This window comes from Pleuronectes platessa, chromosome 3 (genome assembly GCF_947347685.1).
Source record: "Pleuronectes platessa chromosome 3, fPlePla1.1, whole genome shotgun sequence".
Classification (NCBI taxonomy): Eukaryota; Metazoa; Chordata; class Actinopteri; order Pleuronectiformes; family Pleuronectidae; genus Pleuronectes; species Pleuronectes platessa.
In genome coordinates this window covers 15,712,301-15,734,629 of record NC_070628.1, presented here as the reverse complement: position 1 = coordinate 15,734,629, position 22,329 = coordinate 15,712,301, and the positions used below count along the sequence as shown (strand labels likewise).

At 43.4% G+C, this 22,329-nt stretch overlaps 1 protein-coding gene across 6 annotated transcripts; it reads right to left on the bottom strand.

Moving 5' to 3' along the window:
* Window positions 1–4,121: 4,121 nt before the first annotated feature.
* On the bottom strand, window positions 4,122–21,462 carry LOC128436711 (transcription activator BRG1). 6 transcript variants are annotated; one of them, XM_053418540.1, is made up of 34 exons: window positions 21,262–21,462; window positions 19,068–19,200; window positions 18,047–18,223; window positions 17,693–17,932; window positions 17,371–17,469; window positions 16,752–17,010; window positions 16,480–16,606; window positions 16,220–16,393; window positions 15,954–16,127; window positions 15,662–15,832; window positions 15,462–15,509; window positions 14,185–14,315; window positions 13,264–13,321; window positions 13,079–13,185; window positions 12,788–12,935; window positions 12,349–12,512; window positions 12,179–12,245; window positions 11,919–12,029; window positions 11,121–11,363; window positions 10,906–11,019; window positions 10,653–10,760; window positions 10,270–10,356; window positions 10,048–10,094; window positions 9,228–9,394; window positions 8,899–9,062; window positions 8,492–8,719; window positions 8,297–8,374; window positions 7,925–8,188; window positions 7,576–7,838; window positions 6,773–6,881; window positions 6,529–6,630; window positions 5,997–6,129; window positions 5,413–5,552; window positions 4,122–4,946 (listed from the first exon to the last, which is right to left on the bottom strand). In XM_053418540.1, the coding sequence occupies exons 1-34, from the start codon at window positions 21,460–21,462 to the stop codon at window positions 4,911–4,913; spliced, it is 4,872 nt and encodes a 1,623-aa protein (XP_053274515.1). In that variant the 3' UTR covers window positions 4,122–4,910. The 6 variants fall into 6 exon arrangements, with proteins under 6 accessions (XP_053274515.1, XP_053274517.1, XP_053274516.1 ...); XM_053418542.1 differs by having other exon boundaries at window positions 7,955–8,188; XM_053418541.1 differs by having other exon boundaries at window positions 7,970–8,188.
* Between the last annotated feature and the right edge of the window lie 867 nt (window positions 21,463–22,329).

The window sequence follows — 22,329 nt, the reverse complement described above, 5'->3', positions numbered from 1 at the left end:
GGTATTTGAGGAATGCCGAAATAGCGGCTGGATTACATATTCTACTACATTCATCGTGAATACACACACTGTTAACACACCCCCTGAGAAGTGTACACACTGTGCTGTGGATCAGATATTGCACAGTACATTTCTATACCTGCATGTCACATGTTTTGGTGTAATAAAAAGAGGCTGTGATAAAGTAATCATTATGTCATGAGTCAGAACTGTATGTGCTGCCAAATCAAACCTGTGTCTCCTTTTATCTACTGTACATTGTCCTCCAGATCAAATACAGAGCATGAGTCTGATGTCCCTTCAAGGCTGTCGACACAATTTGATACAGTGAGTCTTGTTCCGGTTCAGACACTTGGGTGAAATATGCATGGATGCATAAACACAACATTTGTTTTGCTTGGCCGCTAAACACGTATTTATTTAACATATTTAGATTTCAACATGTTGTACAACTTATCATGTTGTCGTAATAAACCAGTAGCTTTATGAATTCCAGTTAATATACTCCAATGCACGTGATGGCTCCTATCTAGCTTCAACCACACTGTGCGCACTGTGTGCTTACTCTGATCAGGCCTTTTGTCAAAAGATAATTTCTGTTGGAGTTATTAAAAAGTATCAGATGTAATCAGTGGTGATTCAGAAGTCAAGCACTAGGCTGAACAGTTTGTTCCTTCTATCCATTATTTATGCTGTGTATCCTTTCAGGGTCTGAGGGGGACTGGAGACAACCTGTCATTGGGTGAGAGGCGGGACAGGTCCCCAGTGCATCGCAGGGACAACATACAGAGAGACACAAACATTGACTATCACATTTGGACAATTTATTTCAATCAGTCTAACTGCATGTCTCAGAACTAAGGGAAAAGGCTGAGCCACACAGACATGGGAAGGACCTGTAAACTTCCACAGAGGGACCCTTGCCAAACCAGGATTAGAACCAGTAACCTTTTTACTGGGAGGAAACAAGGCTACACATGACATGATATATAATTAAATGAGAGCTACATTGAGGCCAGACTCATCTCATTGTCTAGAGTTCTTATCATGCACTTGTCATGACTACTCGTCCCTAAATCAGAGAACAGGACTACATACTGTGTGCTGCTTTATCTCATAGTGACCGTGTGCATGTTTTCTAATCCTAGTCATGTCCAGTGGGTTAACAGATGTGATTAGACTGCACACACACACAGACAGAACTGAAGGACAGCGGTGATGACAGTGGTAACTAACAGGATTTGATAAAATTAAAGTCAACATATCAGAAGCGTGAACACACACACACACACACACTCCCTCTCTCATGTCTACAGATGACTTTTAAACAAAGGTCTTACGGTCATTCAAGTTTTTTTTCTTTTTACCTGTAAGCTGTTGTTTTTCAAAGTTTTTGCAGCAGTCTTGCGTCATAGGATATTCAGAATTTAAAAAAATACTTTCAACTGTCATCTGACAAACAGCATGATATATTTCTGTTTCATTGACGTTGGCTTTCCTGCCTGCACATAATAATATTTAAACATAATTTGAATGAAAGATCCTCTGTTGGTTTTTAAAGCTTGTATCTATAGATTTATAGTGAAAATGCGGGAGTATAAAGTTCACAAGTAAGTGAGGGCAACTCTGTTCACATATTGTACATGTAAAAAACCTAATTTACCTTCAGCGTCCATCACCAGAGACAATATTAGATTAGAGAATCAATTACTCAAGCACCCAAAGAGAATGAGTATTCATAATGTCAGCACAGCAGTTACATGTGTATGTATAATACTGAACATGTGTGTCCTCTTGTGTGGTGGAAGTGGTCCTTTAAGAAACAGCGTCACATCCTTCTACAACCCCTGAGTAGTTTCTGGGAAAGCCTCTGAGTCTGCTACTGTTGAAGTGGTGCCATGTTCTAGACGTGCCCCTCCCCCCTGGCAGATGTTAACAGCTGGTTTTGAGACACTGAAGCAATCTAGGGGTTCCCAGAAATCTGTGAAGCCCTTCCCCCTTTACTCCACATGGAGCAAACACGGCGACCTCCGACACAGGCCTCAGTGTCCAGGTTCAGTTTAAAAACCTCACACATCTCCACACGTTCCCACTAACTGGCTCCAAACGAACACTGTATGTTCAAAATATTTACATCTGGGCCAACTCTAGGAAACATAAACATAAATATGAGGGTCACCCCAGGATTGTTTATATCGTCTGCATAAAGAGCTCGTCTGTGTTCCTATATTTACATGACCCGACTGACAGGTGAGTCCAGGAAGGATAACAACCCAGATTTTATGTTTATATCATGTTTGAGGATTTTACCTGAGACATAAGGTCAGGTTGAGCTGAAGTAATAAACAAATACTCAGGTAGAGCTTCTTTAGTAAAGGTTTGGGAAATAAAACAGTTTCAATTATTTTGATGATGGTTTACCTGAGTTCTGTATGTCTTAAATTTACATGATACCTCCTTCTAGTGGTCCAATAGAGGCATTACATCGTCCATCGTTGTATCTTTTGGCTCAATATTAAAACCCAGTCAGGTACATGGCTTCTATAGTCTCCATTAATTTAAAACCAACATTTTTGTGTATTTTATATTTAAATGTGCGAGTATGATGTGCATTTCAGATATATACTTAGTTCTGTTAGTAATCTGCTTTGTGCGTTTTATTAATCATATGTAAGGTGACTTTGATCATTGGTAAAAGCACTATATACAACACTGAATAAATTAATATTATATTTAAACTACTACTATATTATTATATTCATATTAATTTGGTCCAACTTACAAAAACTCAAGAGAAGACACGAAGAAGAAAACTTATGTTCTTATGTTTATGTTTTACAAGTTTGAGAAGGCAAATATTTGTTATTTGCTTTAAAAAGTCATTTGAACTATTTATCTATTATCAAAATAGTTCCAATTCTTCAGTGGTTTTATTAATCTATTATTTTATTCCAGCAATACATACAAAATAACGCCAATATCCACTTTTACTGTGGTTTATTGTTTCTTTTCAAGTTCCAGTGATAATGACACAACACAACAGACAGAAGTGAATAATTTAGTGGTGAAAACGTTGATGCTTTGGTTGTATGTTCTTCACCCTAGTGACCTAGCATGATGAGAAAAGTACAGTACTGAGCTTGCGAGCTGTACACACGTGCATGGACATTATATTCGAAAAAAACATCCCTATACAGTATATCCAACACCATGCGGCCATCAGGCATTCACAAGCAGAGAAGAGCCACTGTCCCTCTGGTCCTTTGTCTTGAAATCATAAAACATAAAAAGTGCCCAAATACAACAAATAGTTCTGAAATCCTTAAATCACTACGCAACAATGGAAGAAGAAACCTTTAAAGTTACAGTTCTCGTCGACACAACAAGTCTACAATCAACAGTTAGAAGTGCTGAGACTGGAAGTGAGACAGGTGAGCGGCAGCAGTATAGGGGTAGTTTTACATTTCTATACTGTACCACACATTCACCCCTGGACAGCGACCTGGACTCAACTCCATTAAACCTCAGTCAAATAACTGTGGTAAGTAGCTGAAGAGATTCTGAGAAGTCGCGCCCTGTGCCCACAGCGGGTTTGATTCCAACTCAAACACTGAGCAATGCTCGCAAATACGTGATGTACACACACACCTCGGAAATCACAGCGGCTCCGGAGTGGCTGAGTGATGTTACAACACATCTGCCACAGGGAAGCAGAGGTGGAACATCAGGTCTGTTTACGTCCATAGGTAAAGTAAGGTAAGGTGGATAGAAACAGCTTTATTTTGTGTTTATATTTAATGCTGTTTATTTCACTTACTGGCTCCCTACAGTTCTAACTTTTCAGGTTAGCTAAGGACTTTACTGTTTGTGCAATGAAATTAGTTCATATAAATAACATGTTTTTTTACTCATTTCTTAACAACACAGTTTCGTCTGAGTTTAACTCATCGAAGCTTTACTACTTACTCCAAGAAGGCTGTTTTCATTTGTTTCTGTTGGTTTGTTGGTTTGTCAGCAGGTTGTGCAAAAAACAGCAAAACAGATTTCCACAAAAATTTGTGGAAAGATGGTAAATGAGATATAGGGCATTTTTGGAAAAACCTACCCAATTACCCAGGGAATCATTCATAGATCTTAATGAAACAATCAGGCATATTTAAAGGACTCCTAGCTACGAGTGTGTGAAATTTGGTGCAGCTTAATTGAATTTAAAGGGTCTTTGTTCTTAAAGCTGGTCTAGGCTAGCAACCCCTCATGTTACTAACATCTAGCGTTATAAACAGTATATAAACATTTACTAAATGTTAATAAATATAATAGTACATAATATATAAAGTGTTTAATGTATTTGTCAACAACTACAACTCCTCCTGTGTGGACCCATAAATGGAGGTTGGTATACAAATCGATGAAATGTCACCTCTTTAAACACATTTTAATCGATAACATCTTTTTAAAAACTGACATTCTGCTGTCATGAATATTTAGTTATCACAATATATTGTTATATCATCGTGGCATCACTAACTACTGGAGTTATAACGTTTTGGAAGCCGCTGTCTTCACACATGTTCAACCATCACACTGTTAGCAGGTTGTGAAGTTCTTTAACAGCTGAACTCAGATATTGTTCTGACGTCAAACTCATTTGTGTGAAAATTAAAATACTCATTTGATTCCTCAGTGTTCAGACTTTCTTCAGCAAAGAATTAAATGGTCTAATGAATTTGTATTTGATATGATGGTGATAGTTTGGTTTCCCTGTGATACTGTAGTATTGTAAACCTTCTATTTGAGTTATTTGACTGAGGGTGGATGGAGTTGAGAGTCTTTTTTATTTACTGTGTATTTTTGTTGAATTAGTGGAATATCCCTTTTTGCCCTTCCTTTCCTCCAAGTCACAGTGCAGTTCAGGACTCTTCATCGGTGGCACTGGGAGAGCGCTCCTGGAAAAAAGGACAAACAGATTCATGTCTGGAAAATGAAGAATTCCTCAATAATTAACAAAACATGAATCCATTGCTCCTCAAAGCTTCAATTTTCATCAGTTTACCTGAAATCTGTAACAGAGAGTGAGTAACACAAAACCTCCCTGACAGGAATCATAAAGGACGTAGAGAAAAAAGACTCTACATTTTTAGGCCTGATGTCTGCAGAGACCACACATGCGGCAGGAACATGTCCAAGTCAAGAAAAGCAAAGAAGAAACTCTTCAGCTTCATGTCACCAAGGTCTCTGAACATCCTTCCTTCAGTCCTTCATTTTATCCTAACTTTAACACTGCAGTCTGATCTATTGCAAAGTAGTGCAGATTTCGTAAAGAAATACTACAACAACCCCTTTTCCCTGCAATCACAAGTGGTTCCCATTTGAGATGTAGTCTAATGGACACACGCACACAGCAGGAGCTACCTCTTCCTGCTCGTCCTCAGAGTCGTCATCACTGACGACAGGTTTGGCTCTGCTGCGTCCCGTCCGTCTGCTGCGACGATTCCCTCGATCTCCGCCTTTGTCCTTCCTGCCCAGACGGATCTTCACTTTCACTGAGCGAGCTGGAGACAAACACACTTCGTATGAATGAAATTGAATCAAGTCACTGACAAAGCAAAAACGATTATTGACTAAAGGATAATTTAACAATACCTGCACTGCAGTTGTATGCCTCCACGAACCAATGCAGGTTCAGGCTCCCTTCATGTTTTTTCCTGACTCAGGAGGTCACAATGAGCTTTGACCACTGAAATCTAATAAACTCATCTTTGAGCCAAAATGTCGGACTGTTCCAAATTTGAACAAATTAGCTATAGACAGACTTGAAATATCAGTTCATCATTGAGTCCACGTGAACATTTTAACCAAACTAGAAGAAATTATTTTGTTCACAAGATTGTGCTGACTGTTGACAGCGTGGAGGCATAGAAACTATTTAACCACCGGATACTTCACACTGAAATAAACATGTCTAAAGAGTCTCTCCTCTTCTTGTCTCCGCTTACATTCAGACTCGGATCCTTCATCTTGATCCTCCTCCTCTTCTTCACTCTCCTCTCCCTCGCTTTCCTCCTCCTTCTCAATCTTCTGCCTCAAACTGGTGAAGACTGACTGGAGAACGATGGAGTCTTCATAAATCTGCTCACGTAAGACGAACACGGTAGAAAACACCGCCTTAGTTCCACTGTCATCATGTATGTACAGGAACTAGCGATAGAAACACCGTCCGGTGTTCACACATCATGTAAGATCTTGATATCGAGTCTTTCCAGGTTTAACAATTCACCGGTGGCACATCAGTTAATAAAAACCTTAAATACTGACCTTAAAGTTTTGAAATCAGGGACATTGGTGTCAATAAATAACAAGAATATACCAATAAAAACTATTTATAAATCCACCAACCCTCCTACTTTCTTTAGTGTCTGAAATATAAAACCGGGAAAAAAAAAACAGACCTGAATTGTAATTGTTGTCATGGTAGAAACACTGAGTGGGTTTTTCTGTGTTTGTGTGTAACCAGCAGATCCGTCTCACCAGTGATCCCTCCAGGTTGAAGGTCTGAGCGTTCTGGAAGAGCAGCATGACGTCTCTCTCCAGGTCACTCAGACTGCGGTAGCGATGACCTCTAATCCCCTCCTGGTGATGGAAAGTAGTGTTATATAATACTACATTTATAAGAAGAGTTTACCATCAGTGACAGTGATTTCTTTACTTAATTCTTAATACTCTTAGAAGCTGTGACCACGTTTCCAGCTGGAACCACCTTTCCTGCTCGTACCTTGATCTTCCTGAAGTCCACAGGTTTGCGGATCAGCTCGTAGTACTCGGGCAGCTCTTTTCGAGACGGCAGCTGGATGAACACTTCGCTCAGCTGACGCCCGCTGGCGCTGCGGGAGGTGATGTCATCAGGATCAGCAAAAACATAAATAAACTGACTGTAAAACTGAATACATCTTATTTTAACCACAAACATGCAGATTTTTATACATTAAATTCAAGACTTTTAAAGACCATTATGAATGAAATTTAAGGCCAAGACGTTATGTCACAGGCCATGAATTACTGGCACTTCCCCATAATTGAAGATAAGATGAAGTAACCAGATAGAGAATAACCCTCAAAACACCACATTATCTCAAACTACAGATAGATACAGTTGGTAGCCATGGTCTTCCCCACAGGCAAGCTGAGTGTATTGAGATCCAGTCTGATCAGAGCGTATGTATCACTTATCAGTTCCACATGTGTTTGATTACGCCATGCTAATATCTGGAACGCTGAGAAAGAACTACAAACTACGCATGGCTGATTTCTTTGGAAAGAGATCCCTTTCCCCTAATAAACTTAATGGTAAAGCACAATAGAAGTACCATTAAATTAAATTAAATTAAGACCTACCCAAATGTATTTAAGATCCAATATTTAACATATTTAAAACATCTCAAGGCCTAAAGTTCAGATTGTTGAATTTCTTACAAACTGAGTGAAGTAATAGGTGCAAAGACTGAACAGAAACATTTAGTGATGCAGAATAATTATTATCTAAAGTTGCCAATTTAATATTATGCTCATTTGTGCTACCTGTCTTTATATTTGATGACAGCGTCCACAATCTTCCTCATCTTCTTTGAGAGAGCAGGAGGATTCGGGGAGAGTTTCTCAGCAGGTGGTCGTCCCCTCTTCCTCTGCCTCTTCCCATCATCGTCTTTGTCCCCTCGTCCCCGTCCCCCGGAGGAAGACGAGGGACCGGGGAGGTCCAAGTCTCTGTCCCTCTTCCTCTTGCGGGTCGTCTTTTTGTGACGCACATCGTCCTCGACCTCATCCAGTGAGCCATCCTCTATCGCCTGCTCGAGGTGATGGTGGGCACGAGAATGAAGTTTTAATACACAAAGCAAGGATGTTTCATATGGATTTTAAATTCGGTTTATACTCTGTCTCGTTTCTTAGCTCTGCACTTTACCCTCAAGCTAATCACCTTCAGCCACTGTTTCTCGGTCAGTGAGTCGCTGTAGTCTACCTCCTTACGCATCCGAGAGCCTCGTCCAAACATTTTCTCCTCCTCCTCCTCGCAGGTCAGCCGCTCGACTTCTGCATCGTCTTTCATGATCCACGTGGGCAGCTCGTCCTCCTCCATCAGACGAGGTTTACGCCGCGGGTTACGGGCATCCTCCCGCCGCCGGTCCAGGTCCATACGCTGAGGGAAGGCGAGGAAGAAAAGTTAAGAGACGGACAAAGATATCGCAAGAGGACTTTGTAGAGTTGAAGTTGGATCTGAATTTAACTTCAAAAGGCGGGTACTTACCATGAACTGATCAAACTCCTCCTCGCTCCTGGCTATCATCTGGTTGACAGTCTCATCATCGGGCACCTCATCCTCCTCCTGAATACAGCATACACATATTGGCAAGCAAAGAATAAGAAAGCTCACTCTTTAAAATGTGGTGTCGCTGGTGCATGCACACACATTTATGCGTAGACACACTTCCTGGCCCCAGACCTCGTCTTGCTCCTCGTGCTCCAGGATGGCTTGTAGGAAAGCCCTGCGCTCGTGGCTGGAGGATTTCTGGTCGAACATGCCGGCCTGGATGACCTTTTGGTCCACGTTTAATTTGTACTTGGCAGCGGCCAGGATTTTCTCCTCCACACTGTTGATAGTGCAGAGACGCAACACACGAACCTCATTTTGTTGACCGATGCGATGGGCTCTGTCCTGGGCCTGCAGGTCCTGGAGACACAATCAGGAAGGAGAGAGAGTTTATGTAGTTGCAATTGTTTTTGCCCAAATGCTGTGTTCACGTCTATTTATGTTTTCTACTAAAGTCTCCAGTATAAAAAAGCCAAGCAACTTTAAAGCGATGTCAACTGGATTTTCTGCACCTTGTGTAAATGAAAGCATCATCTAACCTGATGTGGGTTCCAGTCCGAGTCGAAGATGACCACGGTGTCAGCAGACTGCAGGTTGAGGCCGAGACCTCCAGCTCTTGTGCTCAGCAGGAAGATGAAGTAGTCCGATTCTGGATCATTGAACGTCTTCAGTAACATTCCTCTGTCTTCAGCCTTTGTGGTGCCTGACGAATGAGGGAGGTGGGACAAGAGAAGAGGAACAGATGGAAGAATGAAGTGAGTTAATGCTACAAAAGGCACCGGAAGATGATGAGCATTGAGATAAAAGAACTGACTGGCAACAAAACTGCTCCGTGACAGCAAGACATAACTTCTATAAACTGTCTCACCGTCCAGACGCAGATACTTGAAGCTGCGGTAGGCGAAGTAGTCCTCCATGATTGTCATGAGTGTGGTCATCTGACAGAAGAGCAGAACTTTGTGGTTTGTCACCCTCAGTTTGGGCAAGATACGATCCAACACCTCGAACTTTCCTGATGCTCGATACAGGTCAAGTCTGACGGAAACAAGACAGATTCAAAGTTGTGTGTGTTTCACTGAGAGAGAGAGAGAGAGAGAGAGAGAGAGAGAGAGAGAGAGAGAGGACCTGTTCAGACCCGGTATAAACCGTCCTGAAAGATCCTGAATGTGTCTCCTGTGGACTCTTGTGATAGGATCTCACTTCTCGGCTAAATAAATGCAGATAAATCCCCCAAAACAGGTTTGTGAGGACTAAATGATGTTGATGTCTGAGTTTACAGATGTGTTTGTTTGTAGGAGAGAGGTGGAGACAGAGAAAAAAGAGAGCGGAGCATCTGAATGAATGAATGTGTGCAGCTATGAAGCTATTAATTATTTTGTGGGTCTAAGTGTTGATATAATGGAGTCGGCTACAAACAGTAGTTTGAGTCATTGTGAAACTGTTAGAGTCAGAGGACGTCAGCTGAGTAGATGGTCCTTCATATGTGGCCCAGGAAGGATTTGCGATCACACAGAAAAGAATGTGGCCACCTGCCTCCAGAATCACCTCCAAATGCGGTTTGATTGTTTGGATCGTTTAGACGTATTTGGATCCATTCAGACCTGAACCTAGTGCTGACCACTCGTGATAGGATCACTCTGGACGGATGAAGGGGTCAGAGAGAGCGAGATCGATGAATCAGAACTCACCCCTGGACTATTCCACCAGAGAATCCTAAATGTTCAGAGAAGGACTCCTGCAAAATCAGTCAGAAATATTCTGTCACACACAGTCAAGGATTTCAGTCTAATTGGAGCTTCTTTTTTTTGGCTCATATCTATAAGTCAATCTGTGCTTTTGTTTAGGTTACATTTTTTTACATATCCTGACCAAAATCAAATCTGTTGTAACATCTCCATCCTCAGCGGTACCTCGATCTGCTGGAACATGTACGGGTGGTTACAGATCTTCCTCAGCTGCATGATGGTGTTCATCAGTGTCTTAGTGCCTCCTTTACCCTGGTGAACACGATGAGATCAAATTGCAAAGTGAAACCAACAGTGATGGCCGGTTAAATGTGGTTCTGAACAGGTTCTTCGAGTCAAGGAGGCTTAACCTTATTATAAAATAAAATAAAAAAACATTTCTAAATCATCTAGTGCCACATATAATTCTATCCTATTAGAAAAAAAACGCAGATTGAACATTTTCAATGTGGACATTTCCACTTCCAGATTCAGACATGAGGTAGAGCCTTGGTTGATAACGGTGTCAAAAGCTGCAACCCACAGTGTCTGAGTGTTCATGTCCTCACCTTCTTGTCTTTCTCGGATCCATCAGTTAGAAGAACGCCCTTGGCCTGCATGTGTCTGTACAGCACCCTCTGAAGAGATGACATGTCGCACTTGATCACATACTCCACCTGACAGAGGGAAGAGACGCATTCAGTCATTCAAGACGGAGCAGGAGACCCGAGGCCAGTCAATGACATGACACATCAAAATGAAGATCATCTGGACATGTGTTTTTATGTCTGCTGTTTGTGGACTGAAAGAACTGAGCCATGCCTTCTCTGGAAGCTGTGCCTCCACTTCCTTCTTTAATCTGCGTAACAGGAAGGGGCGGAGCACTTTGTGGAGACGACGGATGATCAAGATGGTCTCCTCTTCATTTAGGTCCACCTGGAGAGAGAAGCAAAGAGAATCCTGGCATCTCCCAAACACAAAGAGACAAATCAGAAGCAGCATTGGCCGACTGCGCCTCAGCAAAACGTCCTGCACACCTTCTCCCCAGTCATGGCGAAAGGAGCGTTGAACCACTGCTCAAAGGTGATACAGCTCTTGAAGATGGTTGGCAGCAGGAAGTTGAGCAGTGCCCAGAGCTCAGGCAGCTTGTTTTGCAGCGGCGTCCCAGTGAGGAGGACTCGCCGTGGGGCAAGGTAGTGAGTGTTCAGGACCTGGGTGAGTTTACAGTGGTGGTTCTTCATACGGTGGCCCTCGTCAACAATCATGTACTTCCAACGGATCTGGTGGGGATGACATGAGGAGAGGAGAACACCTGGATGAAGCTGCCAGTGGAATCACTTCCTGTTTCTGCCCATCCAATAAAAAACAACAGAAAGTGGAGGATTTCTCTTCCAGTTTGTCCCCGGGCCCCACACTGGCTCGGTCCCATGCTACAGCCTGGTGGGGGAAACTCTTGCCTGAACTACAACACCCACCTTGCAGCACAGTCAGGAAGCCTACATGACTACATGAGTGCATAGCAGCATGATGGTCACAGATGACAGTGGAAGACGAGGTTTACAGGCGGGTGTCAGTATGTTGCAGGACCTAGGAGAGAACACTGAGACGCAGTAAAGAGGGAAGTCAGATTGGTCGGGCTCAAACACTTTTAGAGCACTTTGGGAAATAAGGTCATGCTGGTAAACACAAAAACACAGAAACTTCCAGCAAAATCTAGCAAATAACAAACAGAAACATCTAACTGCAGGCATGTGTACATGTCTAGAAGGAAAGGTGAAGGAGTATGTGTTTGTGAATGTCCTTCTGCCTGTGTTTGTTTGTACGCATCATCTCACCTTGGCCAGCACTTGTTTATCCTTGATGATGTACTCGTAGGTGGTGAGTAAAACGTTAAATTTTCCACTACGCAGTTGGGGAAGGAAGGCTCTTCTGGCAGCAGGAGACCCCTGGCAGCCCAAAAAAAATCAATTCAAATTGATCATGAGATTTTAGCAAGCAAAAAGCAAAAGCCATTAAAGACAAAGCAAAAATGTGTTATTAAAAAAAAGTTAAAAGCAAAGATCACATCAGAGTATTGTTAACTGCAGAAACTAACCTTGTAGGACACTTTGACGACTGTCGGGGCCCATTTGTCAAACTCATACACCCAGTTAGAAAGAGTTCTGTCAACCGGAGACCGATCAGTTAGTGATTTTATCGAACAAAACAGCAAATGTTATAGAATAAAACTGCAATTATGTTGTCAAATCATTTGGTTTAACTCACGAGAGGGGTACAATGATGAGGTAAGGTCCATTGAGACGCTTCATCTCCATGAGGTAAGTAATGAGGGCGATAGTCTGGATGGTTTTTCCCAAACCCATCTCGTCCGCCAGGATCCCGTTCAGGTTGTTGTTGTAGAGGGAAACGAGCCACTCCAGACCTTTAACCTAAAAGGGTTTCGAACATGTATTCCCTCCCTCATCAGAGTTATGATATACAATGAGAGTGGCACTCAGTAGAGTGCACACCTTCGCAAAAGCCCAATAGTTCTTAAATTCATAGATATCAGCTCTCTTAATATGTCTGATTTTTTACAATCAAGATCCATGATATTCCATGGGAATCAGTGAATATGTTATTACCGCATGGCAGCAACAAAAACATGTTTGTGTATGCCAATATAGAAAATATCATATTATTGCATCTAATCATGCAGGTATACCTGATACTGCTTGAGTTGTCCATTTATCAACAAACTAGACTGTTTGTCCACCTTCTCTGTGACAGCGTGAGCCACTGCGTAATAAGACTGGAGACTTCGAGCGAAGGCCGCACCCATGTATTCATCATCCACATCCTGCTTAGCATTTCTGCAGAGCAAGCACAAACAAAAAGTTTTGTTAAATGATGGCATACATTCATTTTGTGTGCACCTTTTATTTTACCTAGTTTGTTTGAAAGCCTAAATGGTACTACATTGTATTTCACTGTAGTACTCAATATATGCACTCACTCAATGATGTGGCGAACATCTACTTCTGACACATCTTCACAGTCGGGGTCTGGGATCTTCTTCTCCTCCACTGGAGCTGTTGCAGGCTGACGCTCCTCCTCTTCCTCCTGCCAGATGTTGGGAAGAGCAGTTTGTCAGCGACTGGAGCAGTGAGTGTGAAAAAGGCTTCAAACAAATCAACCCACCTCCTCCTCTTCCTCCTCCTCGCTGTCCTCACTGTCCGAGCGGGGAGCCACCTCGTAGCTGAGCAAAACACAAACACACTCGTGATTATATCAACCAACAAGCATCAGTGGGAGTAGGCAGATTCTGCACACGCTGTAAATACCCAATGTTGCAATCCTGCCGTTTAATAATAACGTAATTTTTACCATATATTGATGAATGACTGGTTAATCTAAGTAAGATGTAGATCTGTACAAGTTATGACTGCATTACTACACTAAATGATGTGACCTTCAAACTTCATGACGCTTTGATATAATTAGCATATACTACCATATGATCAAAAGACATTTTACAGGTAGCAGGTTAGGTAGCACACTGTTATGTTCACACAATAATAGCATGTTAGCACCTTTACTTTAGCCCCTTAAGCTGCCTTGTGTAACTTTTACTGTGTGGCTAAAAGACATCCACACATATTCGGCACAGGCTGTATATAAAGATGGAAACCATGAAGGCTACCAAAAGCTAAGCCAAATCATCTTGTTCGCCTCCTGGTGGCTGGCTGGTGTATAGATTATAAACCCCAACCTCTCCATGTTAGCAAACCAAACTATAAAGTCAAATAAAGTCCCAAAGATGTAATTTTGGGTAGATCTTATCTCAAGTGTTAATTTTTCTAAAAACTTTTTAAAAAAGATTTTAATTGATGACTGACAGCTGAGACTGACACGTGATTGGTCGAGCAGGACCTTAATTCGACAGCTCCATACATCAACCACAATTACGCAGACATCAAAAACAGAACATGGCAGCACTCCTATGTCAGATTTTTATCTACATTTTTTTCCCGATGGTAGGAAGCCCAGACGTGCCGTCCATTTTTATTTACAGTCTACGATATCCACATACACAAGTCCTTCCTCTCCCTCCAGTCTCACCCCGGGTTCATCTCCAGCCAGGTCTCCAGCTGTCCGGCTCTAGGAGCGTCCAAACCTGTCAGGATGTTCCCACTGTCCACATGGATGACCTTCACAGGCAGGTCGCTCATCTGACTCGACTCATCCAGAGGCTGCAGGGGGAGGACACCGATTATTTTATCTGGGCATACACTGTGCAGCGTTAGAAACACTGTTGTTAAATCGCCAAAGTGCTCGCTCATTGCTGGAACGTTGTGTCGCTCTCTAAAAATGTAAGGTCTTGACCTTCTTATCCTATGATTTGGCTCTTAAAATTGATCTGAACTAAATAACTTGTATCATAATCCATTACTCATTTTGCGACGTTTTATTTTGTGTGAAGGACTTTGTAACCTTGTTTAGATTAGTGCTATACAAATAAAGTTATTGTTAAATACCACCTAACACTGCACGAGTAAGTCGCCTGATATGAGAGGCCAAAGCTCACAATTCATGAGCTCACACTGTACGGTCCGAGTGTCTGAAGTGACCTGACTGCTCACACTCTATGTTTCCATGGATCCTTTGGACCAGCTCTGGACCCCTGATTTAGTCAAAGAAGCGATATGCTGCCTTGATCATATGAACCATTCTATGATGAATTGTACCAAAAAAGAGGCGTCAGGAAAGGCTGACTTTAATTACCGGCTTAGTTTGAGTTTTTTTAAACAGCTGAAGGAAATAAGACTAAGCCTCAGATAGTTGAAATGTGCAAACGGTCACTGGGGTTTTGCCAATATAATCAAGTAAATATCAAATTCAGCTTTTTGTCAACACAGATGAGGTAAATCTTTCTTTCTTCGACTGATGACAACAGGTGATAGCAACTGAGCTACACACACTGCTTCACTACTCCTCTGTTAGAATGTGGTCACCTCATTTCAGATCATTTTTATAGATATGTATACGGTACATGATGGGATGTTGTTCAAACAAGCTCAAATCTAGTTGATCAAAAAGTTGCACAGCAACAGTGAACAGAGGAAAGCATTGTGCAGTCTGCAGAGTTAACTTTCTACCATGACAACACTCAAAAGGAAAAAGAAAACACTACCCCCTGAAGCTTTGTGTGAAATTTGATCTGTGCAGTGTTTAGAGAACGTCTCTATAGAGACCACAGAGAGCAACATAACAACCAATCACATTTGCTTCAGGGACCCTGCATATGTAAAGAGCAAGAGTATATGTTTAGAAAGAAAACCAGTGACGGTGAACGTATGATGTAACCATTTCTTCCTCCTCATGCTGCACCAGCTCACCTCTCCATCAGGGCCCATTGCTGGAGTCTGACCCTCAGCGTTCTCTATCTGCAAAACAGATCATAACTGAGTCTCTGCCACACCACACAACATATATCACATAATCAGAAACACACAGATGCACAGTCCAGCTCAGTGTGTCAATTTCCCAGACTGAATGTTGATTTATAAATATCTCTCTCTCCTCCAGATGTTTGTACCTTCTTCTTCTTTTTCTTCTTCTTCTTTACTTTGAGCGCCTGGGCAGCCTTGTGAGCTCGGACCAGCTCGGTGAGGTTGGCGACGTACTCGTCAGTCTGCTGCAGCAGGTAGGCCAGACGTTTGTCCTTCTTCTGATCGATCAGTTTGCGGTATCCCTCCTCATCCTCAGCCTGGGAGGAGATACACATACACAGGATAAGCAGTAGTTGAAGGGTGTGTGCCCAGGTAAGTGTGTGATTTGCATGCTTGTGTAAGTCTGTCTGCGCTGTTGCTGCTGCTGTTTCTTTTTACCATGAGCCTCCTCATCCTCTCTTTCTCAATCCGCTCATTCTCCTTCTTTTGCTCTCGCTCAGTGTTGGCATGGTAGGTGGCCACAGCTTTGGTCAGTTTCTGCATTTTGCCTGTGATTGAGCGATGGTACTCTTTGAAGTCTTTGGCGTGCTGGAGGATGCTGTTGAGGTACTCCTGGGGAGAAAGCACGGACGAGGAGAAGAGTCGATCAAAAGAACAAACTTTAACATTATAACAGCCTTGTCTCAGCCTAGTTTGTCCTCTACCTGGTGCTTCTGCCTGCGTTTGCGCTCTTGCTCGATCTTCTGCTGTTTCTCCAGTTTCTCTGTGATGCGGGCCTCTCGCAGAGACTGGCGCTTGCTGCGCTTGTAGGCCTTCGCGTCAAGGGCGGTCTCAAGAGCTGTGTCCCGACGCATACACACCACCACCTCTTGACGCAGCTGTGAAAGGCAAAATGATTCACAGTGGGAAGGTGTGATGTGTTGAGGTCAAAGGTGAAGGTAAAAACGATATCTTACATACGTACCTGTCTCTGGAAGTTAAGCAGGCGAAGAGCTTTGAGCTCTATTGTAGCTTTGGTACGTAAATCACCAGCGAGAGAACCCGGCAGGTTCTCCAGTTCCACAATACGATGAGTGATACGAGCCTGTAACCTGCGGAAGTAAAGAGAACCCACTTCTCTGTCCGGATTTTTTATGTTTATACATAATAACCTTAATATTCAGATTAAAGAGTAATAACTTTATTGTGTCATAAAATTAAGAAATTAAGTTACATCCCTAAAAGGCCTTGTCATACCTGTACTCCCTCTCCTGCAGTATCTCCACTGGGTCGAGGCCACAGGGCTTCTGAATTGGGGTAATGCGGCTCTGCTTGGCGTGGTAAGGCATCATGGCAGTGGGCTGTGCTGGCTGACCGGGGGACTGCGTCTGCGGAGGCATTACCGGGGAGGCAGCAGGAGGAACTGAGGGGGGTGCAGGAGAGGGCCGGCCAGTGGGCTGCGGGGGGATCAACTTTTGGGGTGCGTTTGAGGGGGCTGCTGCATTCACCATGGGACCTGGAGCCATGTGAAGTTGCGAAAGATCAATAGGTCACTGCTGTAAGTACTGCTGTAGTCTACTGTAGGCAATGGAATCTAAAGTTCAACCTAGATGGATTGTTAGAATTTATACTGATAATTTTATACTATGTGCTGACACCATGTACTGGTATTCACTGTTACACACCATGTACTGTTAACTTATTCACAGAAACCAGTTTCAATGAGAAAGATCCCCTTTCGAGTCTGGCGTGTCTGACTCGCACAATGTCCTGCTGTGTTGTTCATATGTGAAAGTCAAAGTCCAATTGTCCAGACATTATCCGGAGATAATGTCTGAAAACTGCTAAGTTGAGGTTTTAAATCAACGTCACAAACCTTCAGGCCAGGACTTGGGTGGTCCGTTGGGGTTATGTCCCTGCATTCCACCTGGGGTCCCTGACGGCCCTGGTGGGGGCATGTTGGGACCCATCATACCTAAAGAAACCCAAAATGTACAGATTCTCTTTAGACTAACAGCACATCTATTAGATTGCTCTTTCAAAAATGTATAAAATCTACAACCTCCAGCTTTTCAATGTGACATACATTCATTACCCATCAGACCATTGGACATACAGTGGAGTCCAATAGTCGAAGACTGCTTTTCCATTCACAGTTAAGGGGCCTGGTATTCCAGATTTTCCCCTTGCATACCCACCGTGAGCTCGAATGTAGCCTGAGCCCATCGGCCCTGATCCTGGTCCAGCTGGACCAACTCCAGCCCCAGGACCCATGCTGGACATGGGCTGCTGCATCCCTGGCATCGGCCTCTTCCCTTGGACAGCCATCTGCAGGTGGTCTGGCAGGGGCTGTCCCCGAGCCAGCATTTTATAAGCCATGATCTGAGCTCTGAGTTGTTGGAGTTGGTTCTGGTTGAAGGGAGTTGGACCACCAGGACCTCCGAGGCCAGTGGGGCCACCGGAGTCAATGCAAGATCCGAGGATGGGGACACTGGATCCGAGAATGGGCCCGGGGCTGGGCCCGGGGCCGGAGCTACCTTGAGGTCCGGGACGGTTAGTTGGGCCGAGCGTGTGTTGGTCTCCGCTGGGGCCGTCTAAAGGTGTAGAGGCGGAGCCGGGACCGCCAGAGGAGGAGGAAGAGGAGGACGATGCCATTAGAGGACCAGAGGGAGGACCATTTGACGGGACAGGACTGGAGTGATCAGAGCCACCTAATGGAGATTGGTAGCCTGAAGATAAAGGACAAATCAGAGCATTAGTTATTAGTAGCAAAATGCCGAGAAATGCCCCGACCAATCAGAATGAGCCGGACACTTCTAGGCACTTATCATTGAAGCAAAATGCCTAGAAATGTCCAACTCTTGTGGTTAGGGATCTGCAATACTTGGGACACTTGCAGGCACTTTACATTATGGCAAATATGCCTAGAAATGTCCCCACCAATCAGGATGAGCCGGACACTTCTAGGCACTTATCATTGAGGCAAAATGCCTAAAAATGTCACACTCTTGGTGTTAGGGATGTACAATAAGTGGGACACTTGTAGGCACTTAACATTATAGCAAAAATGCCTAGAAATGACCCGACCAATCAGAATGAGCCAGACACTTCTAGGCACTTATCATTTCTTTTAAATACTAATACATCCGGTCCAGAGACTCTCCAGGTAACTGGAAGAGATTTGTCTTCCACTTGTTGCTACAGATTCAATCCTGCTAAATCCTGAAATCCTGCCCGTCTGTTATTTCACAATGTGTTAAACTCTGATTCACTGAGCTCAATTTGTCTGACTGACTGTCTCGTTTGTTTGTTTGTTTTACAGCAGACGCTGCTGAGTCTGAGCAGCCATCCAAACTGTGTTTGTTTTTCCAAGCAAACCAAGCTGTTGATTTCTATATATTAATACTAAAAAAGAAACTATATGAAGAGATGGAGAAACAGCCCATGGTCCATGACTCACTCACATGGCCACATGACAACACCACCACCGGTAAGTCTCACTTGAAACCGCTCGTCTTGCACAATGCTGGAGAGCATGAAATTGCCCAAGATGAATCTCTGTTGCATGTCTACCTTGTGAGTGTTGGTCCAGAGGACTGGGTGGGGGGCCCATGCCGCTGTGTCCGCCCTGTCTCATCGACAGACTCTTCATCTGACTGAAGCGGCTCTCCTCGCTCATCCCCTTCTCATGCATGCCCTCCATCGGCTGTGGGAGAAATCCAACAGTGTTAGAATGAAACTATTACTCCCTGTGACGGCATCAGATCATATAAATGTTATGAGTTGTACACTGTGGAGGTTTTGTAATGGAAATTTACTCAATACATTTTTAGTTTATGCTTACAGCAGACATTTTCATCCAGAGTAAAGCTCGACATAAACTTTATGGTGCACCCACTGTCTAGCATGTGAGCACATTGTCTATTAATGTCTTGCAGAAGTTGATTCTGAGATCAGCTGAATTCTATGGTGACCTTTTGCTCTACTCTGGTTTTACTGTGTTTGTCCTTTGTTCCAAGAACTCAGCTGACTGACACAACACCTCTCTTCATACATGATACTATTTCCTCTCCAACACATTAAGGATGCAGCCCACAAGTCATACCTTTACAGACAATATGTTCAACACAGAACAATACATTCCCACATCCCCCCGCGTGTTTTGGGGTCAGGAGGTAACCCAAACAGAGATTCTTAAATATGAGAACAGACCCTTCACTTTCCATCACACTTCCAACCTCCACCTTGCCTGTCTGATCCTTTCTGCAGAAAGCTTTTACAAATAAACTTACAAAGACAACTTGTCTCAGAACCTTGTTTTTTCTTGACCAATTTCCACCACAATATTTATATCAGCGCCGCACCCAAATGGAGTTTTGGGGGCCGATACTGATATTGGGGAGTAAAAAAAATTATGATACTCATATATCCACCAATACGTACATGTATATATTTATATTAAAAAATATATTCTGAAGATTATGTTATCAAACACTCATGACAATAGAGTGTGATCCAGCCTTTAACCATGAATTTGATTATAAATTATTAAAAAAATAAAATAAAATACAACCAAATATATGGAGCTTAAAATAAGGAAATAAACTTATTTTTGGCATAAAACATAAACATAAATGCAGATATTTTCTGCATTGTTTATTTGGAATATAAACATGAATAGATAAAAGTGCTTCGTGGTAAAGTCTCTTAACAGCAAAACGAAGGAGCTGATCGTGGACTACAGGAAGAGACGAGGAGAAGAACAAGCCCCCCTCTCCATCAACGGGACCACGGTGGAGCGAGTCAGCAGCTTCAAGTTCCTCGGGGTCCACATCACTGATGACCTGACCTAGACCCATCACACAGACTCCATCAGGAAGCCGGCCAGACAGCAGCTCTTCTTCCTCCACAGGCTGCGGAAGCTCCACATGGACTCCAGGATTCTCTGCAACTTCTACAGGTGCACCATATAGAGCATCCAGACTGGCTGCATCACCGCCTGGTATGGCAGCTGCACCGCCCTGAACCGTAAGGCTTTACAGAGGGTGGTGAAGTCTGCCCAGCACATCACCAGGACGGCGCTACCATCCATAGAGGACCTCTACACCCAGCGGTGCAGGAAGAAGAGCAGCCGGATTATTAAAGACCCCTTTCACCCCAGCCATAAACATTTTTGCCTGCTGCCGTATGGCCGACGGTACCGCAGCATCCGGGCCCGCACCACCAGGCTCAGAGACAGTTTCATCCCCTAGGCCATAAGACTTTTAAACTCCTCTCCGTGAGATATTTGCATATTTGCACTATTGTTGTTTTATTTTCTCCTCAGCTGTTTATATATATAATTATATATATATATATACTTTATTTTCTATTTTAAATTTTGATATTCTATTTTATTCTATTTTATACTATTTCTATTTTATTTTATTTTATAGGTTGTAATTACTTCAGCATTGCTAGAAGAGAGCCTGAGACTCAAGCATTTCACTGCCAGCGACTGCTTAATGTTATTGTTGTGCATTTGACAATAAAAAATCTTGAATCTTGAATATCATCTAAAAGTACAAATCTGCCTTATAAGTGATCAAGATTTATGTTTAGCTGTGAAATTAAGCTTAATATTAACTCCACTCAGTTTTTAGGTAAATATGATGTTTAAACTCTTTAAAATGCATAAATCACATTGAATTTGTGATATTCATTTAAAACTAACTGTTGATCGATAATAAGGTCCAAACTAACGGAGCGTCTCAGTCAGTGTCCTCACTTTGTGCAGAGAGTGCATGTTGTCCTGGCCGTATCCAGAGTGTCCAGAGGAGGGAGGACCAGGGCTGGGGCCCATCATACTGTGAGAGGAGCCCGGAGAGGGCCCAGGGCTGGGGCCCAGCATAGCCCCTGGGGAGGGACCCGGACCAGGAGAGGGACCTGGGCGCGGGGTGCCTCCCATGGGGGGATCTGGAGTGGACATGGCCCTGGACCTCCTGCTACTGGATGAGCAGCAGGGACCTGAGAGCAAGGAGAGAAATAACGGACAGTGTGACACAGGACATGATCATTGAGAAACTCTGAGGGATGAAGACACACTATTTTAAAGTTACTCCTCTAAATAAGCATGCACTTATTGGTTTGACTAGACAGGACTGTATGAAAACATCAGGACTCTGCTGCTGGATATTGGACTTCTGATAAATGAAGTGGGTGCATGACGTTTGCAGGAGAAGGTGAATGTGGTCTGACGCTGTCACACTGTGGACTCAGCCTCTCTGCACCAAATCCCCCGCTGTGCTCATGTGCATGCTCAGCTGCAGGCTCGAACACGCGGGGAAACAGTGAATAATAACACGAGCCAGGAGCCACAGAGATTCTGCTCAGTCCCACAGTGACAGCGTGTCTGGTTGAATGTAAAGAAGGGGAATGGCGGACTGTGCTTGTGAGACTGACCTACCCGCGTCAGCAGGACTCAGAGCCGGTGGATGTCTGCTGCTCCCGGGCTGAGATCAGCGGCAGATGGAAGAAGACGCAGAAACTGTTGTAATTAGTGAACTCATCATGTTCGAGATCTGCCTCCGAGCGACCGTTTGGTTCACCGACGCGGCTCGAGCGCCCCCCTCCTCTGCTCCATGACCGAATGTCTGGGTACAGCCAAGACAAACTGCGCATGCGCTGCCAGCCTCCATCTACACTCGGCATCCAGACACTTCTCCAGGTTCATATATATATATATATATATACAGTTTATATATACAGGGCCGGCCCTGGCAATGTTGGCGCCCTAGGCGAGATTTCAAATTGGCGCCCCCCCAAACATACACACGCAAACTGTCATGCATCCCCA